This window comes from Acinonyx jubatus, chromosome B4 (assembly GCF_027475565.1).
Source record: "Acinonyx jubatus isolate Ajub_Pintada_27869175 chromosome B4, VMU_Ajub_asm_v1.0, whole genome shotgun sequence".
Classification (NCBI taxonomy): domain Eukaryota; kingdom Metazoa; phylum Chordata; class Mammalia; order Carnivora; family Felidae; genus Acinonyx; species Acinonyx jubatus.
Genome location: NC_069387.1, coordinates 93,792,097 through 93,808,916, shown reverse-complemented (window position 1 = coordinate 93,808,916; position 16,820 = coordinate 93,792,097). Strand labels below are relative to the sequence as shown.

At 38.0% G+C, this 16,820-nt stretch overlaps 1 protein-coding gene across 1 annotated transcript in view; it reads left to right on the top strand.

Moving 5' to 3' along the window:
• Nucleotides 1–16,820, top strand: part of TSPAN8 (tetraspanin 8) — a 53,431-nt gene that overhangs the window by 32,650 nt on the left and 3,961 nt on the right. The window contains exons 3-8 of the mRNA XM_027071249.2: nucleotides 1,963–2,025; nucleotides 6,636–6,773; nucleotides 8,257–8,331; nucleotides 8,429–8,536; nucleotides 13,086–13,220; nucleotides 16,004–16,087. Of these exons, the coding sequence (XP_026927050.1) occupies nucleotides 1,963–2,025; nucleotides 6,636–6,773; nucleotides 8,257–8,331; nucleotides 8,429–8,536; nucleotides 13,086–13,220; nucleotides 16,004–16,087 (603 nt within the window). The remainder of the gene's footprint in view (nucleotides 1–1,962; nucleotides 2,026–6,635; nucleotides 6,774–8,256; nucleotides 8,332–8,428; nucleotides 8,537–13,085; nucleotides 13,221–16,003; nucleotides 16,088–16,820) is intronic.

Below are 16,820 nucleotides of genomic sequence, written 5' to 3'. Positions count from 1 at the left end.
TCTCTAGGACCTCCTACAATTTTCTCATTGATAGTCTCATAAATAAATATCAGATAACGATAATAACTATAATACCTATTTGGATAATTAATACTATTTTCAGTTAAGCTAAAAGCCAGGCCAACTATTAAGGCAATCAGTGTAAATCTGCTTGAGAAGAAAAGAAAGAAAATATCAGTGAACAAATTGAATAACAAAAATCCAACTGCTGTAGATTACTGAAAACCTCAGAGGGTCTCATTGTCATTCAACATAAATTTTTATAGACTTACTTATTAACACAGAACTGCTAAAATGAGCATTTATCTCCATCTGCAAGGGAAATTAGGATTTAGTGGAAAACAGGAGGAAAAAAATGAGGGTTTCCAGGCTCTAAAGCTGTCTTTTCAGTGGTTTGTATTTTATAGTGTGTGCGAGTGTGTGCCTACAAGACCATTAAATTGTATAGGTTATTTGGCTATTTGAGAAAGAGCTTTGGTTTTCTACTGCGTTTGTTATTTTGTAAGAGTTGGAGCACATAGAAGGGCGGGATTGGATCAGGAGAGGTGCCAGATTTTCAGGATGTGACTGTTATCTCACAGGGTTCTAGCTTCTTTACCTGAAAGAAAGGGTTTGAACTCAGATGATGTTTTCTGAGATCTTTTAGTGAACACAGATATTCTGCCCTTATTCAGCTGCTCATGGTATGTCCTATTCCCAAAGGCTTTGACTCTATTTCCACGGCAGGCTTCATGAGACGCCATTAAAAGTGAGATTGTTGGGAGCACCTGGGTGGCTCAGTCGGTTAAGCGTCTGACTTCAGCTCAAGTCATGATCTCATAGCTCATGAGTTCAAGCCCCATGTTGGACTCTGTGCTGATAGCTGGGAGCCTGGAGCCTGCTTCAGATTCTGTGTCTCCCTCTTTCTCTGCCCCTCCCCCACTCATGCTCTGTCTCTTTGTCCTTCAAGATTAAATAAACATTACAAAAAAAGTGAAACTGCTGTTTTGACATTCCAAGCATATGGCTCAACCATGCACAAAAGCAATGATACTACAAGGTCACCGGGCTTCAGAGGACTCGGGCATTTCTCCGTTAGAGCACCATACGGCTGGAATAGTCTAGAAAGTCTTGCAAGGCCTGCTGTGTCTGTTATGTTACCAAGCTTGTTCTCAACATCTCTATTTGATAATAGATCTTTGATTTTTTTTTTCGAGGCTGCAACATATATATCTGAAACGAAACAAAAGCAAACCAAACCCTGAAAGACAAGGGTTTTCTTTACACAAAAGTAAAATGTGTTTCACATTTTATGTGTTGGCTTTGGTCCAAATTAAATAATCTGGTAAAGTCATTAAATGCATTTAAGAGTTTAAGTACTGTCGCTCATTGTTCTTCCTTTCTGGGTAAGCTTTACAACCTAAAAGTGCTGGTTTTTAAAAGAGTTTATTTGGGTACAAAAAGTGTTGTAAACCCTTGTTGTTTACCTGCAGATTTTGTCAGATGTCCTACTGTTCCCTGTCTATCCTGATTTCTTGCTTCTTGAATCTTGAAGGAATGTTTGATAATTAGTTATTTTCTTCCTTTTTGGTTCAAGACAGCTTCTTAGAAACAAACCCAGGGCTCTAGTAAGGATATTTTGCCTTTAAGCTGTTGTGACTTATCTTTTGTGTATTACAATCTAGCGAAAACAGAGTTCGAGTTGAAACATGAAAAAATCATTTTTCCCCTCCCCTGTAGTGGTGATGATTTCTTGTCTGTACACCCATGAATGGATCATGGGCAGGAAAAAGAATTATTCTTATCAAATTTACCAGTCACAGAAGAACATTTTAGCAATTACCTGCATGTGAATATACCAGATTTTCTTTTAGGTGGTAATATATAATTAATGATAAACCATCGTAACCGGAAGGCTGGGAGTGTGTTCAATTAGAGTTGCAGTTCACCTTGGTTGTCTAACATTTTTTTTCCTTTCTACAGCTATGTGGCATCGTGATCCTGGCAATAGCGATTTGGGTACGAGTAAGCAAAGACGGTCAAGAGGTAAGTAAGCTTCTCTGTTTCCAAAACAGTTTATTTCTCTTATGATGAAAGTAATGACAATAATAATGTAAATATTTCTGTAGCATATTCCTTCATTGCCTCATGTAGTCATTTGTGCTGGTATGTGATTTTATCATTTAAAAATTCAGTTTAATTAATCAAGATCACTCACTCACTGTGTGCCTGGCACTTTGCTAGGCGTGGATCAAGCCTTCTGGAGACGGGAGAGGTGTTATGCCAAAGATAGGGAGATTGCCGTGAAAGTGGGGGTTGAAGGGGCCAAAATGGAAATCAGCCTCCTTTGTTATTTGCATAGGCCAGGCTGAAGTGTGGCTGGAGGGTACAGACTACCATTCCTCCACATCAAGAACAAATTTTGCGATACGAGGTATTGACAATCATTTGGCTGATCCCAAGGTGGGAGGCTGGTCCAAAAGTAAAGAAGGTGAGAAGTTCTCTTGGAGAAGAAGAATCTGGATCTGTGTTTTAAAGGCAACAGGTACCACGATGGTTGGCAATTCCTGCATCAACTGGCATTGAGGGTAACTCCTTATAGCAGTAAGAAGCTGGTCACACTAGCGTGACTCAGCAGCTGGCTGGGGGCGTCCAGCTTCTTGCTCTCTAGATAAGATTAGCACGAGCCTCTTTCCTTCAACATGCACCATTCCACGCCCTGTGGCAAAGCTCTTACCAAGATCTCCACGGGTCTGGAGGAAGCTTAGTTCATAGAGTCAATTTTGGCTCCAGTCTTTCGACTGCACGTGTGCTGTTTCTGTTCCATACCATGCACACATTTGTGAAGGTGGAAAGAGAGTGTGTGGGAGAAAAGGGGAGGGCGTGTAGGGCCGTTCTCTTTCTTGGTTTTCCCCAGCATAATACCTGGCATTGTTTCCTGGCTCTCCTGCTCCCATTTTCCTCTCTCCCTTCTTCTCAGGAGCACTGTCTCCACCCAACCCTCACAAAATTCCTAAATTATTGTTCTTAACCGTATGCACCGTAGTCCCCTTGTTCTTTGTTGTCTGGGCTCTTGCCAGTATTCAGGATCACATCTTCTACTGCTAGCGCCCTTTCAAGGTATTTATTTGCCCAAATAAAATTTCTCTCTGTAAAAGGAATTTTGATTCTTAGTTGATAATCATTAAGATATATTAAGCCAGCAATTAAAGCAATGTATTTTCTGTAAAAACTTATTACATCATGATTAAGCTGAATGCCTTTGGAGACAGCCTCGTTGTAAGAAAGATTGAAAACAAATTAACATCTGTTCTGATTCCTTTCCTAAACTGGGTGACTTTTCTGCCCCTTCCTTTCCTCCCTCCCCTCCTCCCTTCCTTCATTCTCTGTCTTCTCTTTTGAAAAATTGCTTTCTACCCTTAGAGAACCTAGGGAATCACAGTGACAGCTGCTTCCTCATTCTGTGCCTACCCATGATGAAGAAATTGGGTGGGAGACAGGTGTAGCAACTAGTTGATAATACCCTAGTCCATCCAGACTTGATGTATTTTTTTATACTGGTAAATGTTAACTGTGGCTTTCTGGTGGGCTTGGGCTCTGGGTTTGAACGCTGGAAGGGTATTTGAAGATGCGCTGAATCTCTGCTATCTAGAAGCGGATGTCTGACTTTGGAACTCATAATTAAGCACAGAGATTAAACAGCCACCTATTGAGAGGGTGCTTTGGCCTTTTTAAGATATGTGTGCAGCCTGTATTTTATTTATGTTATTTTATTTCTGGTTGATGTGGGAACATTTTCTTTCCCCCAAGTGCTTCTGGTAAACAAATTTGGTGTTTAGTCTGTTAAGAAATTCCACACATTGAATGTATTAAGAGAAAAACTGCTGTCCTGGAGAGGGTGGGACTCCACATCCGGGGACACGAATGAATTACTAGAGCTAGGCAGCATCTTCGGTTACATTTTTACTCTTGTGTTCTGTCAGCCTCACGCCCTGAATAAAAGTCCTTATCTGCCAGGACATCATTAACCAGCTTGACTTCTGTGAAACTGGCTTGATTTGTCTTTATCTGCAGTCAGTGACAAAGAATCAAGACTGCAAAAAACCGAATTTAGCAGTGGAAAAACAAAGGCAACAGTTTTAGAAGGAAAAGCATGAGCATAAACACAGAAAGGAAGAATGTCAGGGAGGTCTTTGTGCACAACCTCTAGCGTATCTCTTTGTGCTAAAAATGTCTCTCTCATAAGGACACTTTGTTTTTCCTCAGGGAAAAAAGCCTATGGACAGTCATTCTTGTCCCAGGAGATCCCTTATAATCCAAAGATCAAGGTTCAGCCATTAGAAATTCTCCCCTTGTCCTAATACACACAGACACTGTTCATCCAAGACAGCTTTTAAAACTCTGCTGTGCCTCTCCTGGAACAAACAGCTGAACTCAGATTTCCATTTCTTGCCTGAAAAAGAATAGCCACTTGTGTAGCTGGACTTGAAACAGTGACCTCCAGGCATCCAACACACTGCTTTCTGGCCAGTAGTACCTGGCAGGGGGTCACCCTGCCCAGACCAGTCTTAGGGAAGTACTTCACTACCTGCTGAATAAATGCTGGTTGCACCATCCATCACACTTGTAGATATTTGACCTGTTATTTCTATATCTGGCCTATCTAAGCAGAGTTCTGATAACTCAGACAGTGAGTTATTCCTCTCAGAAGCCTTAAGTTTTGCCTGCACCAGCCACGACATTCTAGTGAAGGGGTATTTGATGGTGAGGGGGTAGAGTGGATTTCCTAATGCTGTCATTATCTATTTTGACCCAGATGTCATGCATGTTTATTAACAAAACTGATTTCTTAGCTCCAATATGAGCAAGCAAACAAAAATCAAACAAATAAAAAACCTGAAAAAAAAAAGTCTTTGGGACATAACCAAGCTTTCTAAATCTGTAAGTTGAAACATTGTCTGTAAGCATAGACTTTTAGAGACAAAGAGGCCTTAGATACCACAGAGGCTGACCCAATTTCCTTTATAAATGGGAAACTGGGGCCCAGCAGGGTTAGTTGACTATTCCAGGGATAAATAATAAACTTAGTTATATATAAGGACCCTGAATAGAATATAAATCTTTGTTTTACTGCTTTTACAATTTCAATGCATTACTTTCCACTGATCATTGAATGAAGCTTTCCTCTAGGCTATGAGTTGATTTTTAAAGTCTTTAAAAATGTATGCATCATTATCAGTAGTTTTTTGTTTTTGCTTTTTGTTGTTGTTGTTGTCATTGTTTTGTATTTCCTGTTAAGGGAGCTAACTTACATGCTGTGCAGCAGATTCTAGGAGGCAGAGTCTCTGAGTTAGTCTAACAAGTAGTGTTCCACTTGGAAATAGCCCAGTAGATAGAGATCATACAAGACAGATGGGCCATATGGAGTACTCATGTATAACACAGGCACAAGGCTTCACTTTTTGATTGTGATATATCTAGAGGACAAGTGGTAGATTGAGGCAGGGTATGATGAAGGTGATGAAGGACAGTATGTGTGTTGCTGGAGAGAAGAACTGAATTACAGAAGATGGGTAGCCCAAGCCAACATAAAGAGCTCTAGGATGTTTTCTTCAATATCCCATTACTTAACAGGCAAAATAAAGAGTTTCTGGAAGACTCTGCAGACTATACTTTCTGGGAACAAGGAGATAGAATTATATGGAATATCAAGAACTATACTTATTTTCTTAGTTTTTTTTTCAAACCTTTTTAAAAAGTTGATTTATTTATTTTGAGAGAGAGAGAGAGAGAGAGAGAGAGAGAGAGCGAGCACAAGTGTGCGAACAGCAGAGAGAAAGAGAGGGGGATAGAGAGAATCCCAAGCAGGCTCTGTGCTGTCAGCTGTGGAGCCCAAAGTGGGACTCGAACTCATGAACCATGAGATGATGACCTGAGCCAAAATCAAGAGTCAGATGCCACCCAGGCGACCCTATTTTCTTAGTTTAAATGTTTTTGTTTGTCTTGGCAAATATATAGACCTCTGTAATCACCATTGCAGTCAGTATGCAAAGCATTTTTATAAACCTAGAGATGTTCCCTCCTATCCCTTTGCTGTCAGTTCCGTCTTTCCTTCCTACCTCGCTCAAAGTCAAGCACCGCTGTGATTTCTGAGTTACCTGTTCTTGGATGTCATATAAATGGAATTGTACAGTTTTGAATATGGCTTATTTAGCTCACTGCAATGTTTTTTGAAATTCATTCATATTGTCGCGTCTGTCAGTAGTTTGAGAAATTTGCCTTTCTAATTTAGATAATTAAATTGGCATAAAAATGCATGCTTTACAATGCTACTCTTACATATAAAACACAAAACATGCAAACCAAAGATCACATCATGGGTGAAAGTACTTGTCCTAAGCTTTTAAAAATAATTGGTATTTTAAAAGTATATTTCTTCCACACCACATGGAAGTTGGAAATGTTATTCAGATAAGTAACACCTCAATAGATTGTAAGCTCCTCAAGGGCAAGGATTTTTGCTTGTTTAGATCACTGAAGTATCTCAAGGTTCTAGAATAGGGTCAGGCACATACTAAGTACTCAATGGATATTTGTTGAAAAACAAACACCAAAGAAAGGGATTTTCTGTCATTAATTTCCTTTCTTATTTTCAGATTCTCAGCCCTGGGGATTCTAGCACTAACCCCTATGTTTCAGTGAATATCTTGATTGCTGTGGGTTCTGTCATCATGATTCTGGGTTTCCTGGGATGCTGTGGTGCCGTGAAAGAAAGCCGCTGCATGCTTCTTTTGGTGAGTTCTCCAGACAAATCAAAGTACTCAGTCTTCAGACTTGGGAGGATTATCTCCCATCCCCGTTGTCTGTCAAAAGAACTTGCCAAGATTGATGAAACTTTAACTTTTGTTTAAAGAGTTTGATTATAGAGAGTACTATTTTTAGCTTAGATTAGAGGTACCCTGAGAAATTTCATTTATTCATCCATTCATTTATTCATTCGTTCATTCATTCATTCATTCATTCATTCACTCTTACTGAGTATGTGCTGTGTGCCAGATACTGTGCTAAAAGACATAGACATTAAGACATTAGGGAAGACTGACACGCAAAGTATTAGCTACAAGTGTGAATGGTCCAAGAAGAGGAGGGCAAGAGTAGAGGAGAGAATTTTCAAACTAGGAGCAGAAGGGAAAAAGGTGGCTGTGTGGGTGAGGGTGTGATGGGCTTTCCAGGGAGAGAGCCTGGCAGGACAATGCTGGCACATTTAGAGAATTACAAGGCCTTGGGTATGGCTGTATGGCTGGAGCGTGGCAGGCAGAGGCTGCTTTCAGTAAATGATGGGAGATGGGTCTGAATGTGGACGGCACCAAATCATATCCCACGGTAACAAAATTATAAGGGACTGAAGTAATCAAATTTGCTACTTAGAAAGCTTCAAGGAGGATGGATTGGGTTGGGATAACCCACAGACATTTACTTTTCACATGTACAATAGAATGATAAATGGGTGTAGAAAAATATTAGATAAAGACCAAGACATATTTGTTAAATAAAATCTAACAGAGTTTACAGAACTCATTTAAGCTTGTTCCTCCAATAAAATAAGTATTGTGTGTGTCCCTGAAAAGATATTTGTTAACTGTTTGTTTATTAAGAGAGAAGGTAGAGACAGAGCTTTAGCAGGACTTTAATAGTATCCCTAGTGGTTACTTTTTGATCAATAGGTCTCATTTGCAGTTTGGGGGAATTTAATTACTCAAGGAGCTGGTTTTAAAAAGAGAAAACCTAATCCGTGGACCGCATTCTTTAAAGTTATGATTCAGTAGACCTGAGACAGGTTTCAGGAGTCTACATTTATAACAAGACCCCGGGTGATTTTGGTAGCGGTAGAAAACTTGTTTTGAAGTCACTTCTGAAATTTGCTTTAAAGTTTGTGTGAGTTTGTGTTTGATGAAGAAAGAGGAGAAAGATAATACACAAGTAACTGTATCTAAGTTTTCAAACTTCCCTCCACTCAACATCACACTGATGTCTACAATCCTATCCATACATTTTTGTTTTAAACACTGCTTGATTGGTGTCTGAAGCAAATGTTTCTGACCACTAATGGCCCCCAAATTGGCTTTTTGAGGCAAAGGGTAGAATAAATGAAGAACACAGTTATTATTCCAACAGTAATATGATCCCGACTGGAGAAAGAAACGTCATGCTCAAATGTCCCAAGATGTCACTGAATGCCCTGGAGATAATATGTGTTCCATTTCTTTCTTTTTCCAGTTTTTCATAGGCTTGCTTTTGATCCTGCTTCTGCAAGTAGCAGCAGGCATCTTAGGAGCTACTTTCAAATCTGAGGTGCGTACGCATGACGTATGATGATTTTGGAAAAGTCTGAAAAATCAAAATAGTACTTTCTGGCATGAATAATTTAACAATGCTTTTCAATTTTCAGTCCGAGCGCATTCTGAATGAGACTCTCTATGAAAATGTAAAGCTTTTGGAAGCAGCAGATAATGATGCCAAAGCATTCCAGAAAGCCCTGGCTGAATTTCAAGAAGAGGTAATTTGAATTTGTAGGTCATCTGGGTAGTTTGCCATAGGTTTCGTGTTTACCTAATTTTTAAAGATATTATTTAACGTTAAAACATGTCTCCACTTTGCAGATTTCGACTGATTATTCTGTCACTCTGCAATAGTAAAAATCCAAGAATATTTCTAACTCTGTTTCCAGCTTCTTATGAGGTTTTGAAGCAGTTTAGAAGGACAGAGATTAAGAAAACTTTATGATCAATCAAGCCTCAGTTGAGCCAAATCAATAGTTGTTTTCATATTTACCATTTAGTAGGGTAGTGTGTTTGGAGCATTTTGAGAGTCTCTCTCTCTCTCTCTCTGCCTCCATATCGGCCCCCTCTGTCATAAAAATAATTGTACCTACCATTTATTGCTATTTAGTGTTACTAGACTTTACCTTTGGTAGCTCATTTCATTCTTAAGACAACTCTTTGAGATGGATAATATTATCTTTATTATCCCTATTTTACAGATAAGTAGGTTAGGGCTTAGAGAGGTCTGACAGCTAACAAGTAATGGGATTAGAATTTGAACTCAGCTGTCTGACTAGTTAATTTTTTAAACTGGCATATCAACCCCTCCCTTATTTAGTTATTGAAACTGCTTCTCTGTCATTAGGGTATAGTCAAAACTTGGGCAGATGTTGAAGGTGTTACATTCTCTGGCTCTTACTTAATATTTTAACGTTAGTAGGCACTACCCCATCAAACAAAATAACACAAAACCACCCTAGTCCAGTCAGGTTTGTCTACTCAGGCTCCCTTACATAATTCTGCCTTCCTGACTTGGCATCATTCCCTACCTTATCTTAGAAATTACTTACTCCTTTTCTCTTTCTTTTAAATATGACACATGCTTTAAGGTGTGTCTAAAAAATTGCTTTGTGAAACTCCTAATCACACCTTCTTTGTTCAGAGTTCAAATCATATTAGCTACATGGAAGATTCATTTCACATATAGAAATTCTCAGAATCTTAGAGGAGAGCTGGACATTTAGGGCATTTGACCTGACATGACTTGACATGATTCATTTAACATGATCCATTGATTGGAGTATTTTATATTTATGTTCATCCAGTCTCTCATTAAATATTGAAGAATTGTTGGGGTGCCTGGGTGGCTCAGTCAGTTGAGTGTCCGGTCATGATCTCACAGTCTGTGAGTTCGAGCCCCACGTCAGGCTCTGTGCTGACAGCTCGGAGCCTGGAGCCTGTTTCTGATTCTGTGTCTCCCTCTCTCTCTGCCCCTCCCCTGCTCATGCTCTGTCTCTCTCACTCTCAAAAATGAATAAATGTTAAAAAAGTTTTTTTTAAAAAATGGAAGAATTGAAAGTGCCCCGATTTTTGCCATCCCATCCCATTTATGTCCACGTCTGATGATTAGCATGTTTTTTCTTAATTTGAAACAAAATCTGCTTCCCTAGGATTTACATCATCTAGTTCTTCCTTCTGGAGTTTTTTTTTTTTTTCAACGTTTACTTATTTTTGGGACAGAGAGAGACAGAGCATGAACGGGGGAGGGGCAGAAAGAGAGGGAGACACAGAATCGGAAACAGGCTCCAGGCTCCGAGCCATCAGCCCAGAGCCTGACGCGGGGCTCGAACTCACGGACCGCGAGATCGTGACCTGGCTGAAGTCGGATGCTTAACCGACTGCGCCACCCAGGCGCCCCCCTTCTGGAGTTTTAGAGGGAAAAGAAAATCTACTGATGCTTTAGCACATTGCAACTTCTTTGACAATGGCTGTTGTATGACTTGTAAAAAGCTTTGCTTTTCAAGTTGAAACATCCTTGGTTTCTTGAACTATTTATCAGATGACTTTTTATTCCAGAGCATTCCCCAGTTCCTGTTTGAATAGACTCCAGCTTGTAAAAATTCTGCTGAAAGCATCATTTCCAAGAGCTGAAATGTGATAGGAGTCAGTCCCTGCTTCACTTCCTCTGTGTTGTGCTTTTCCCGGCTTCCCCATAGCGGCATTTCTTGATCCCCTCCCCTCTAGCATCCTACTCTAGAGCCCAGACCAATCCAGGTTTAAAGCAGGAATGATTTAAGCAACCCAATTCTTTCCCTGGGTGGGACTGAGCATCCTTGATCCTCCCAGGTGGTTGACCTAAGACAAAATGTACTGTAGGTATCCACTGGATCTCTGGATTGGGTCCTGAATCATCTTTGCTGCACATTGTTTCTGATATCCAAGATCTCAGTGCCAACCATGGGATTCTAAATGTTCTGTGTGTTGTAGCACGCTTCTGAATTACTTTTGTTCTTGTACACTAATCCTATGCCTGAAGCTTCCTGTTTCACAGTACTATAGTTCTTTCTTAATGTCCATTTTAAGTCTCTTTCTTTCTTTTCTTTTCTTTCTTTCTTTCTTTCTTTCTTTCTTTCTTTCTTTCTTTCTTTCTTTTCCTTCCTTCCTTCCTTCCTTCCTTCCTTCCTTCCTTCCTTCCTTCTTTCCTTCCTTCCTTCCTTCCTTCCTTCCTTCCTTCCTTCCTTCCACCAGGGTTTTTCCCTTTTAGTAACGGATAGGATTAGGATAAAGAGTCCTACACCAAACTCTGGCTGGATGACCTGGGGCCCCACCACACGACAAAAATTGTAGGCACTAAGTGGTTTTCTCTTTGAATTTCAGGGAATTCTCACATGAACTCTCTGCTAACATACTAATGGAATGTGCCCCTCTCGGATTCTTGGTGATGACTATTTGTCTAGAGGTTGTTGTATTATTCCGTGCACAGTGCCTTGTTCATTCAGCTTTTATAACACTTTCAACAAGTTTTGACCAACTTTTTCTTCAACTTGGCTCACAACTGATCTGGTGACCAGATATCATACCAAGTTTAGCCTTTCTACCTCCTACCCTGTCTTCTGTTTCTAGGCTTCCCTGAGGAATCCTGAGGTATATTGTATTCAAAATATGGACTGATTTGTGAGTGCATACAATGGGACTTTCTCTTTTTTGATCTAGGTCTCTATATAAATTAATATTATTCTAGATTATTTAATCAGAAAGCATGCGCAATTAATCATGTCTATTCGCGGACATGATAGGAAGACAAGAAAGGAGGCTATTTCAAGATTGCCCTCTTTGCTAATATGGATTGACCTTGGGACCAGCTGAAATCTTTAGCTTTTTGTCATATGGATGGCTGATGAGTCATATATTTGTGCAATTAAGTCTTTGAGCCAAAGTCCAAGGCTTTATATCTGCCTCTGTTGAACTTGTTGGTTTGAGTCCATTGTTTGAACTAACTTTGGAACTTGATTCCAGTCTTTAATGTGTTAACCATCACTCTCAGCTCTGCATCAACTACAGAGTTGAAAAGGTACTTTCCAAATATTTATCTAAATCATTGATATCAGTGTTGAACAGATCATGTTCATGTGAGAGCATCATGGAAACAACAACCACTGCAAAATAGAAACAACAGCAATAATACCTAACATATACTGAGTACTTCCTACAAGTCAGGCACTGGGTTAAGCACTTCAAATCTTCACATCAATTTTCCCATTTTTGTCTTTACAACAAATCTACAACTTACATACTATTGGGAACAACTACTATTATCTGCATTTTTACAGATGAAAAAACTGTAGCACGGAGAGGTTAAGTAATGTGGGTCACCCAGTGAGGAAGTGAAGGTTTTCTCAAAATCCTGGCATTACAATGCATCTGAGCCTAGAAAACAAGGTACTCTTGGTTCTGTTTTCTTCAGCAATTTTTTTTCTACCTTTCTTCATGAAGAGTTGAATAGTACATGAAGAGTAGAACATGAAAAGGACATGCTCTTCATGAAGAGCAAATAGGACAAGATGAGGGACAGTTATTTTTCTCTTTCATCTAATAATATGATGTGCCATATACCCTGAGTCATTGGGCTTTTGGTTTCCTTGTTTTTCTTCCCAAAACATGACCACAATTTCTCTAAGTGTTTCAGTATATTCTGGGCCTTAAACTTCCTTGACATTATCCTAAGAGTTTCATCCTTCATTTGCACCCCTCCCCCATTTTGCAGATGTCCATGTTAAATTCAGACTTATGGGAAGCCTGCTAAGCCACTTTGTCCTTTGAGAAGCCTCTCACTCTTTTCCTCCTCTCCTCCAAAAATGATCAAAGATCAAAGATGGAAATATCATTTTTTTAAAACCTCTCATCTCTTTTGGGCAAACGTTCTTTAAAGAGACCTTGACTCTCTCATGAACTCTTTGGAAGCTTCTTTCCCAAAATCTAGGATACATAGATTTGATTCTGCCCCTCTCTTTTGTCATTTAAAACTAGGTGGGTTTTTCATCTTTTCTCCGACTTCCTGAGACTTATGCATCTGCAACCCTATTTTTCGTTCATTAATATTAAAGTCAAAATGGAAGATTCCTGTATTTTTGCTTCTACATTCAGAGAAGTTGGTGAGGTGATTTAGATGATATTTTAGTATAAGAAACATCTTAATAATAGTTTTAGAGGAATATGATTCAGTGTATTGACAACATTTTTATCTTCTTTAACGATAGCTTTTTATATCTATTTTTCATCCAACAGTTTAAATGCTGTGGTTTGGTCAATGGACCTGCCGACTGGGGAAATAATTTTCAACAGAATTCCAAGTCATGTGCATGTCCAAGTCCATCAGATTCTTCTTGTACATTGTATGATGGCAAATATGTTTACAAACAGGTGAGGACAAATCAAATTTGATACAGTAAGTGGTTCCATTAATTTTTTTTCACAATGAAAGTCTCTATAGAAAAATTAAATTGCAGTGATTACAATAGGAATCATGATATAAAAGTCCCAGGAATTTCCCAAATAAAAAATAAATCCTATTTAAAGATAAAAGCAGATATAAAAAAGTGAAATTAGTTCATTTTTTTCTGAGTCTGATATCATTTGAAGTCAACTTTAATAGATCAAAGAAACATCCCACTGCAAGGAGAATGAAAGTACAAGCTAACTGATGAAAGTTTATCATGTCCTTTCTTTGGTGACCTTAATCATTATTCTTCTCTTTTTTTTCCCTATTTTAACATAAATCCTGGAAATCTATATTTTCACTTTAGTTATCAAATAAAGACCTCTTTTTCTTATGAAATGTTCCTTTTCTCAAGTAATTGCGTAGACCTGCCCTTTCGGGGTTGGGCTCTGGATACTAAATGTTATCAAAAAATCTGCCTAATTTTTGCTCCAGTTGAGAAGTTGCCTCAGACATTGAAAGTATATTGAAAAAGCTGGGTTTATCTTTTATGTGTTGTAAATGTCACATTTGTGTCACTTGTAAACATCAATATATGGATGTCAATTTCTTATTATTGCTTAATTCATCAATTAATATTGACTCCCTCCGATTCTCCAGACCTTCTATTGGCCACTGGAAATCCATTCTTGACAGGCACAATGTCTGCACTCATGGAACTGATGTTCAAATAGTGAAAAGAGAGAGATAATTAGGCAATTTCAATCAAAGGAATTATTGGTAATTCTTAGATAGGGGCAGGCACGAGGTATTATGGAACTCTGTCTAACTCAGTCTTCAGGGTTCAAGGTATCCTAGAGGATATGATATCTGTCTCTTACCAGAGGGCTTTACATAAATTGTTCCTTCTGCCTGGGAGGAATGCATACAAAAATGATAATTAATATTAATGTTTAATGTATTTGCTGTTATCCTTCAGTGCCCACTATGTCTCAGACAGACCCTTGCTAAAATCGCACATACTTCTGGACCCTCTGGGAGATCATAATCTAGTTGGCAGAGGGATATGTTAAAGCTATTATAATCCAATGAATTAATTTCTGTAATACCTGAAGATTAGTTTGATTTTGCCATTGGCTTAGTAATGGCTACTAAGGTTAGTTACATATTAGGAAATAGAAAGCATCTCAGGGGAAATTTCTCTCCTGCTATCACATCCCTTTTTACTAATCCAATCAAAATAAGGAGACTTTTTTCTAAAGGAAAATTGCTATTACCAATATTTAAAATAATTCATGTGGAGAAGTTATCTACCAGACTACAGAGCTACCATGTTTTTTTTTAATTGTCCAAGTGGTATCACTAAACAGTTTTATTTTTACTTTTTATACTCCTAATTTAGTGCTGCAGTATCTGCAAGGAAGGGGGGAAATAAATATGGTGTAAATGAGTGCAGTTTGTACTTCGGATAATGAGGAACTTAGTAAATTCAGTTGCAGTTGTTATCTGTTTAAGATTCAACTCAAAGATGTTTTTCCTCAGGATAGATTTTGCAAAGCTCTAGCATTATCCTAAAAAGTAATTGACATTCCCTTCAAATTCACACATAATTCAGCTGAAGATAGGCTGATAGCTGCACTAGTTTCCCAAAAGGAGGGTCATAAATTCATAAAATACTTCCATCTGTACTTGCAAACTTCTGTAGTTTGCAAGAAGTCTGGAAAAATAAGAAATCTGGAATGGCCATAATTCACATTTCTTTTTTTTTTTTTTTTTTGTCCTCTCCCTTTTGCCAAGATAACCTGGTTATCTGGAAGGGAAAGAGGGAGAAAGCTCCTCAAATATAATAAATGTGACTCAGTAGATAAGATCATTAATCTCATAGTTAACCCTAAAAGACATAATAATTTACTCTAATGTTTACCACTTTGGATCAGATGTGAATGGAGAAACCAATTACATTCAAGAATGAGAGGGAAAAGAATGTTTTACTCATTTTTACGGAGAACTCTTATTTTATTAACCAGAGCAATGTTTTGTTAGCCCTTTGTGCATATATAACTATCATAGGGATAGTGATATATTTTCTGGCAATATGGATAATACCACTATTACATTATGTAGTATTTTTCCATTTTGAAAATTAGCCATATAATTTAAAATTGTTGGAATTTTTAGGTTTGGTCTGAAATGTTATAAGCTTGAAATTGCATGCTAGCTTGAATAAATTCAATAAATGTGGCAGATAAGCAGCTTTCTAAATTCTCTTTTTTATCTAAAGTAAGGACAAAATAGTGGACATAATATTTTTTTTCCTTTTTAAGGTAAAAATAACCCTGATATATATTATTAAGGGATTTTTTTAAAAAACCTTGTTCTAAAAATGAAAATTTGTTAGCTGAAACCCCAACTAGGGAACTCTTTGCTACAGATTACAAGCCTAAAAAATACACAGTCAAAGTGATAATAACTCTAAAATGAAAAATTGGAAGTTAGGATAAAATTATTATTTATGCCTAAAGATCCCTAGATTTAGCAACGAGACAGTTGAAGCAAAAGTTTACTTCTTGGTGCTTTCTAATGTATGAACAAACCACAGTTAACAATCTTTTGAGGAGTGTGGAGGGGCAGAGTGATATAATCCAATTCCTCTTGGTTGAGTGTGTTCCTCAGTAGTAATGTAAAAAGTCAACCCAATGGGCAAATATCTTAAAGTGAGGTCCAAGTTTTGATTCAAGGTAACTTCTTATGTTTTGTTTTTTAACAGCCATGCATTTCTTTGATAAAAGACGTAGTTGCAAAACATATTCTCATAGTAATTGGAATTGCGTTTGGACTGGCAGTAATTGAGGTATAGTATTATCTTGTAATGTTGATTCTTCATTCATTCCCTTGTTTATTCATTAATTCTTCCAACAAATATTTTTAGTGAGCCAAATGTAGACCAGGTTCTTGAGAAAAACATTGGGTAGCAACGCCCAAGGTCTAGCATCTTTTTCTAGCAGTCTTTGGTCTGGGGAGAGGATTATAATCTTATCAATCGAGCAGAGCTGAGACCATTATTTATGAATGATCTCTCTATGGGGAAACAAAAATTGAATTAATTTCCACCCAGTTCTTAGTCCTAGATAAGGACTAACAAGATAAATCTAACAATTTTTAAAAACTAGAGACAGTTGCCTTAAGGACTATGGACTCACTTGAAGAAGTTTTAAAGGAAATTTAAGGTTTATATATTTACTATCAACAATGTGATTACTGATGTTGAAAAAAAATCCTGTGTAGGATTTTTATCTTGATGGACTTTCTTGGCATGACTTTTTAAAGAATCCAAGGATGCTTTCTATATGGCCTAAAATTCTTTGCTAAAAAGATGAAATAAAACTATTTCAGAGAAGCATTTTTTGAATAATTCCAGATTTTGGTTAATTTAGGTATCAAATGAGTCAATTCACTCTTGATTCCCTATCAGGACATTGGCAAGAATTCTAATATGTGATGTGTTTTCCTGGTTACTGCCTCTGAGGGCTGGTTAGGTCAGATGAGTGACTTATGCTTCACTGTCATGGAACGTAGTACAATGT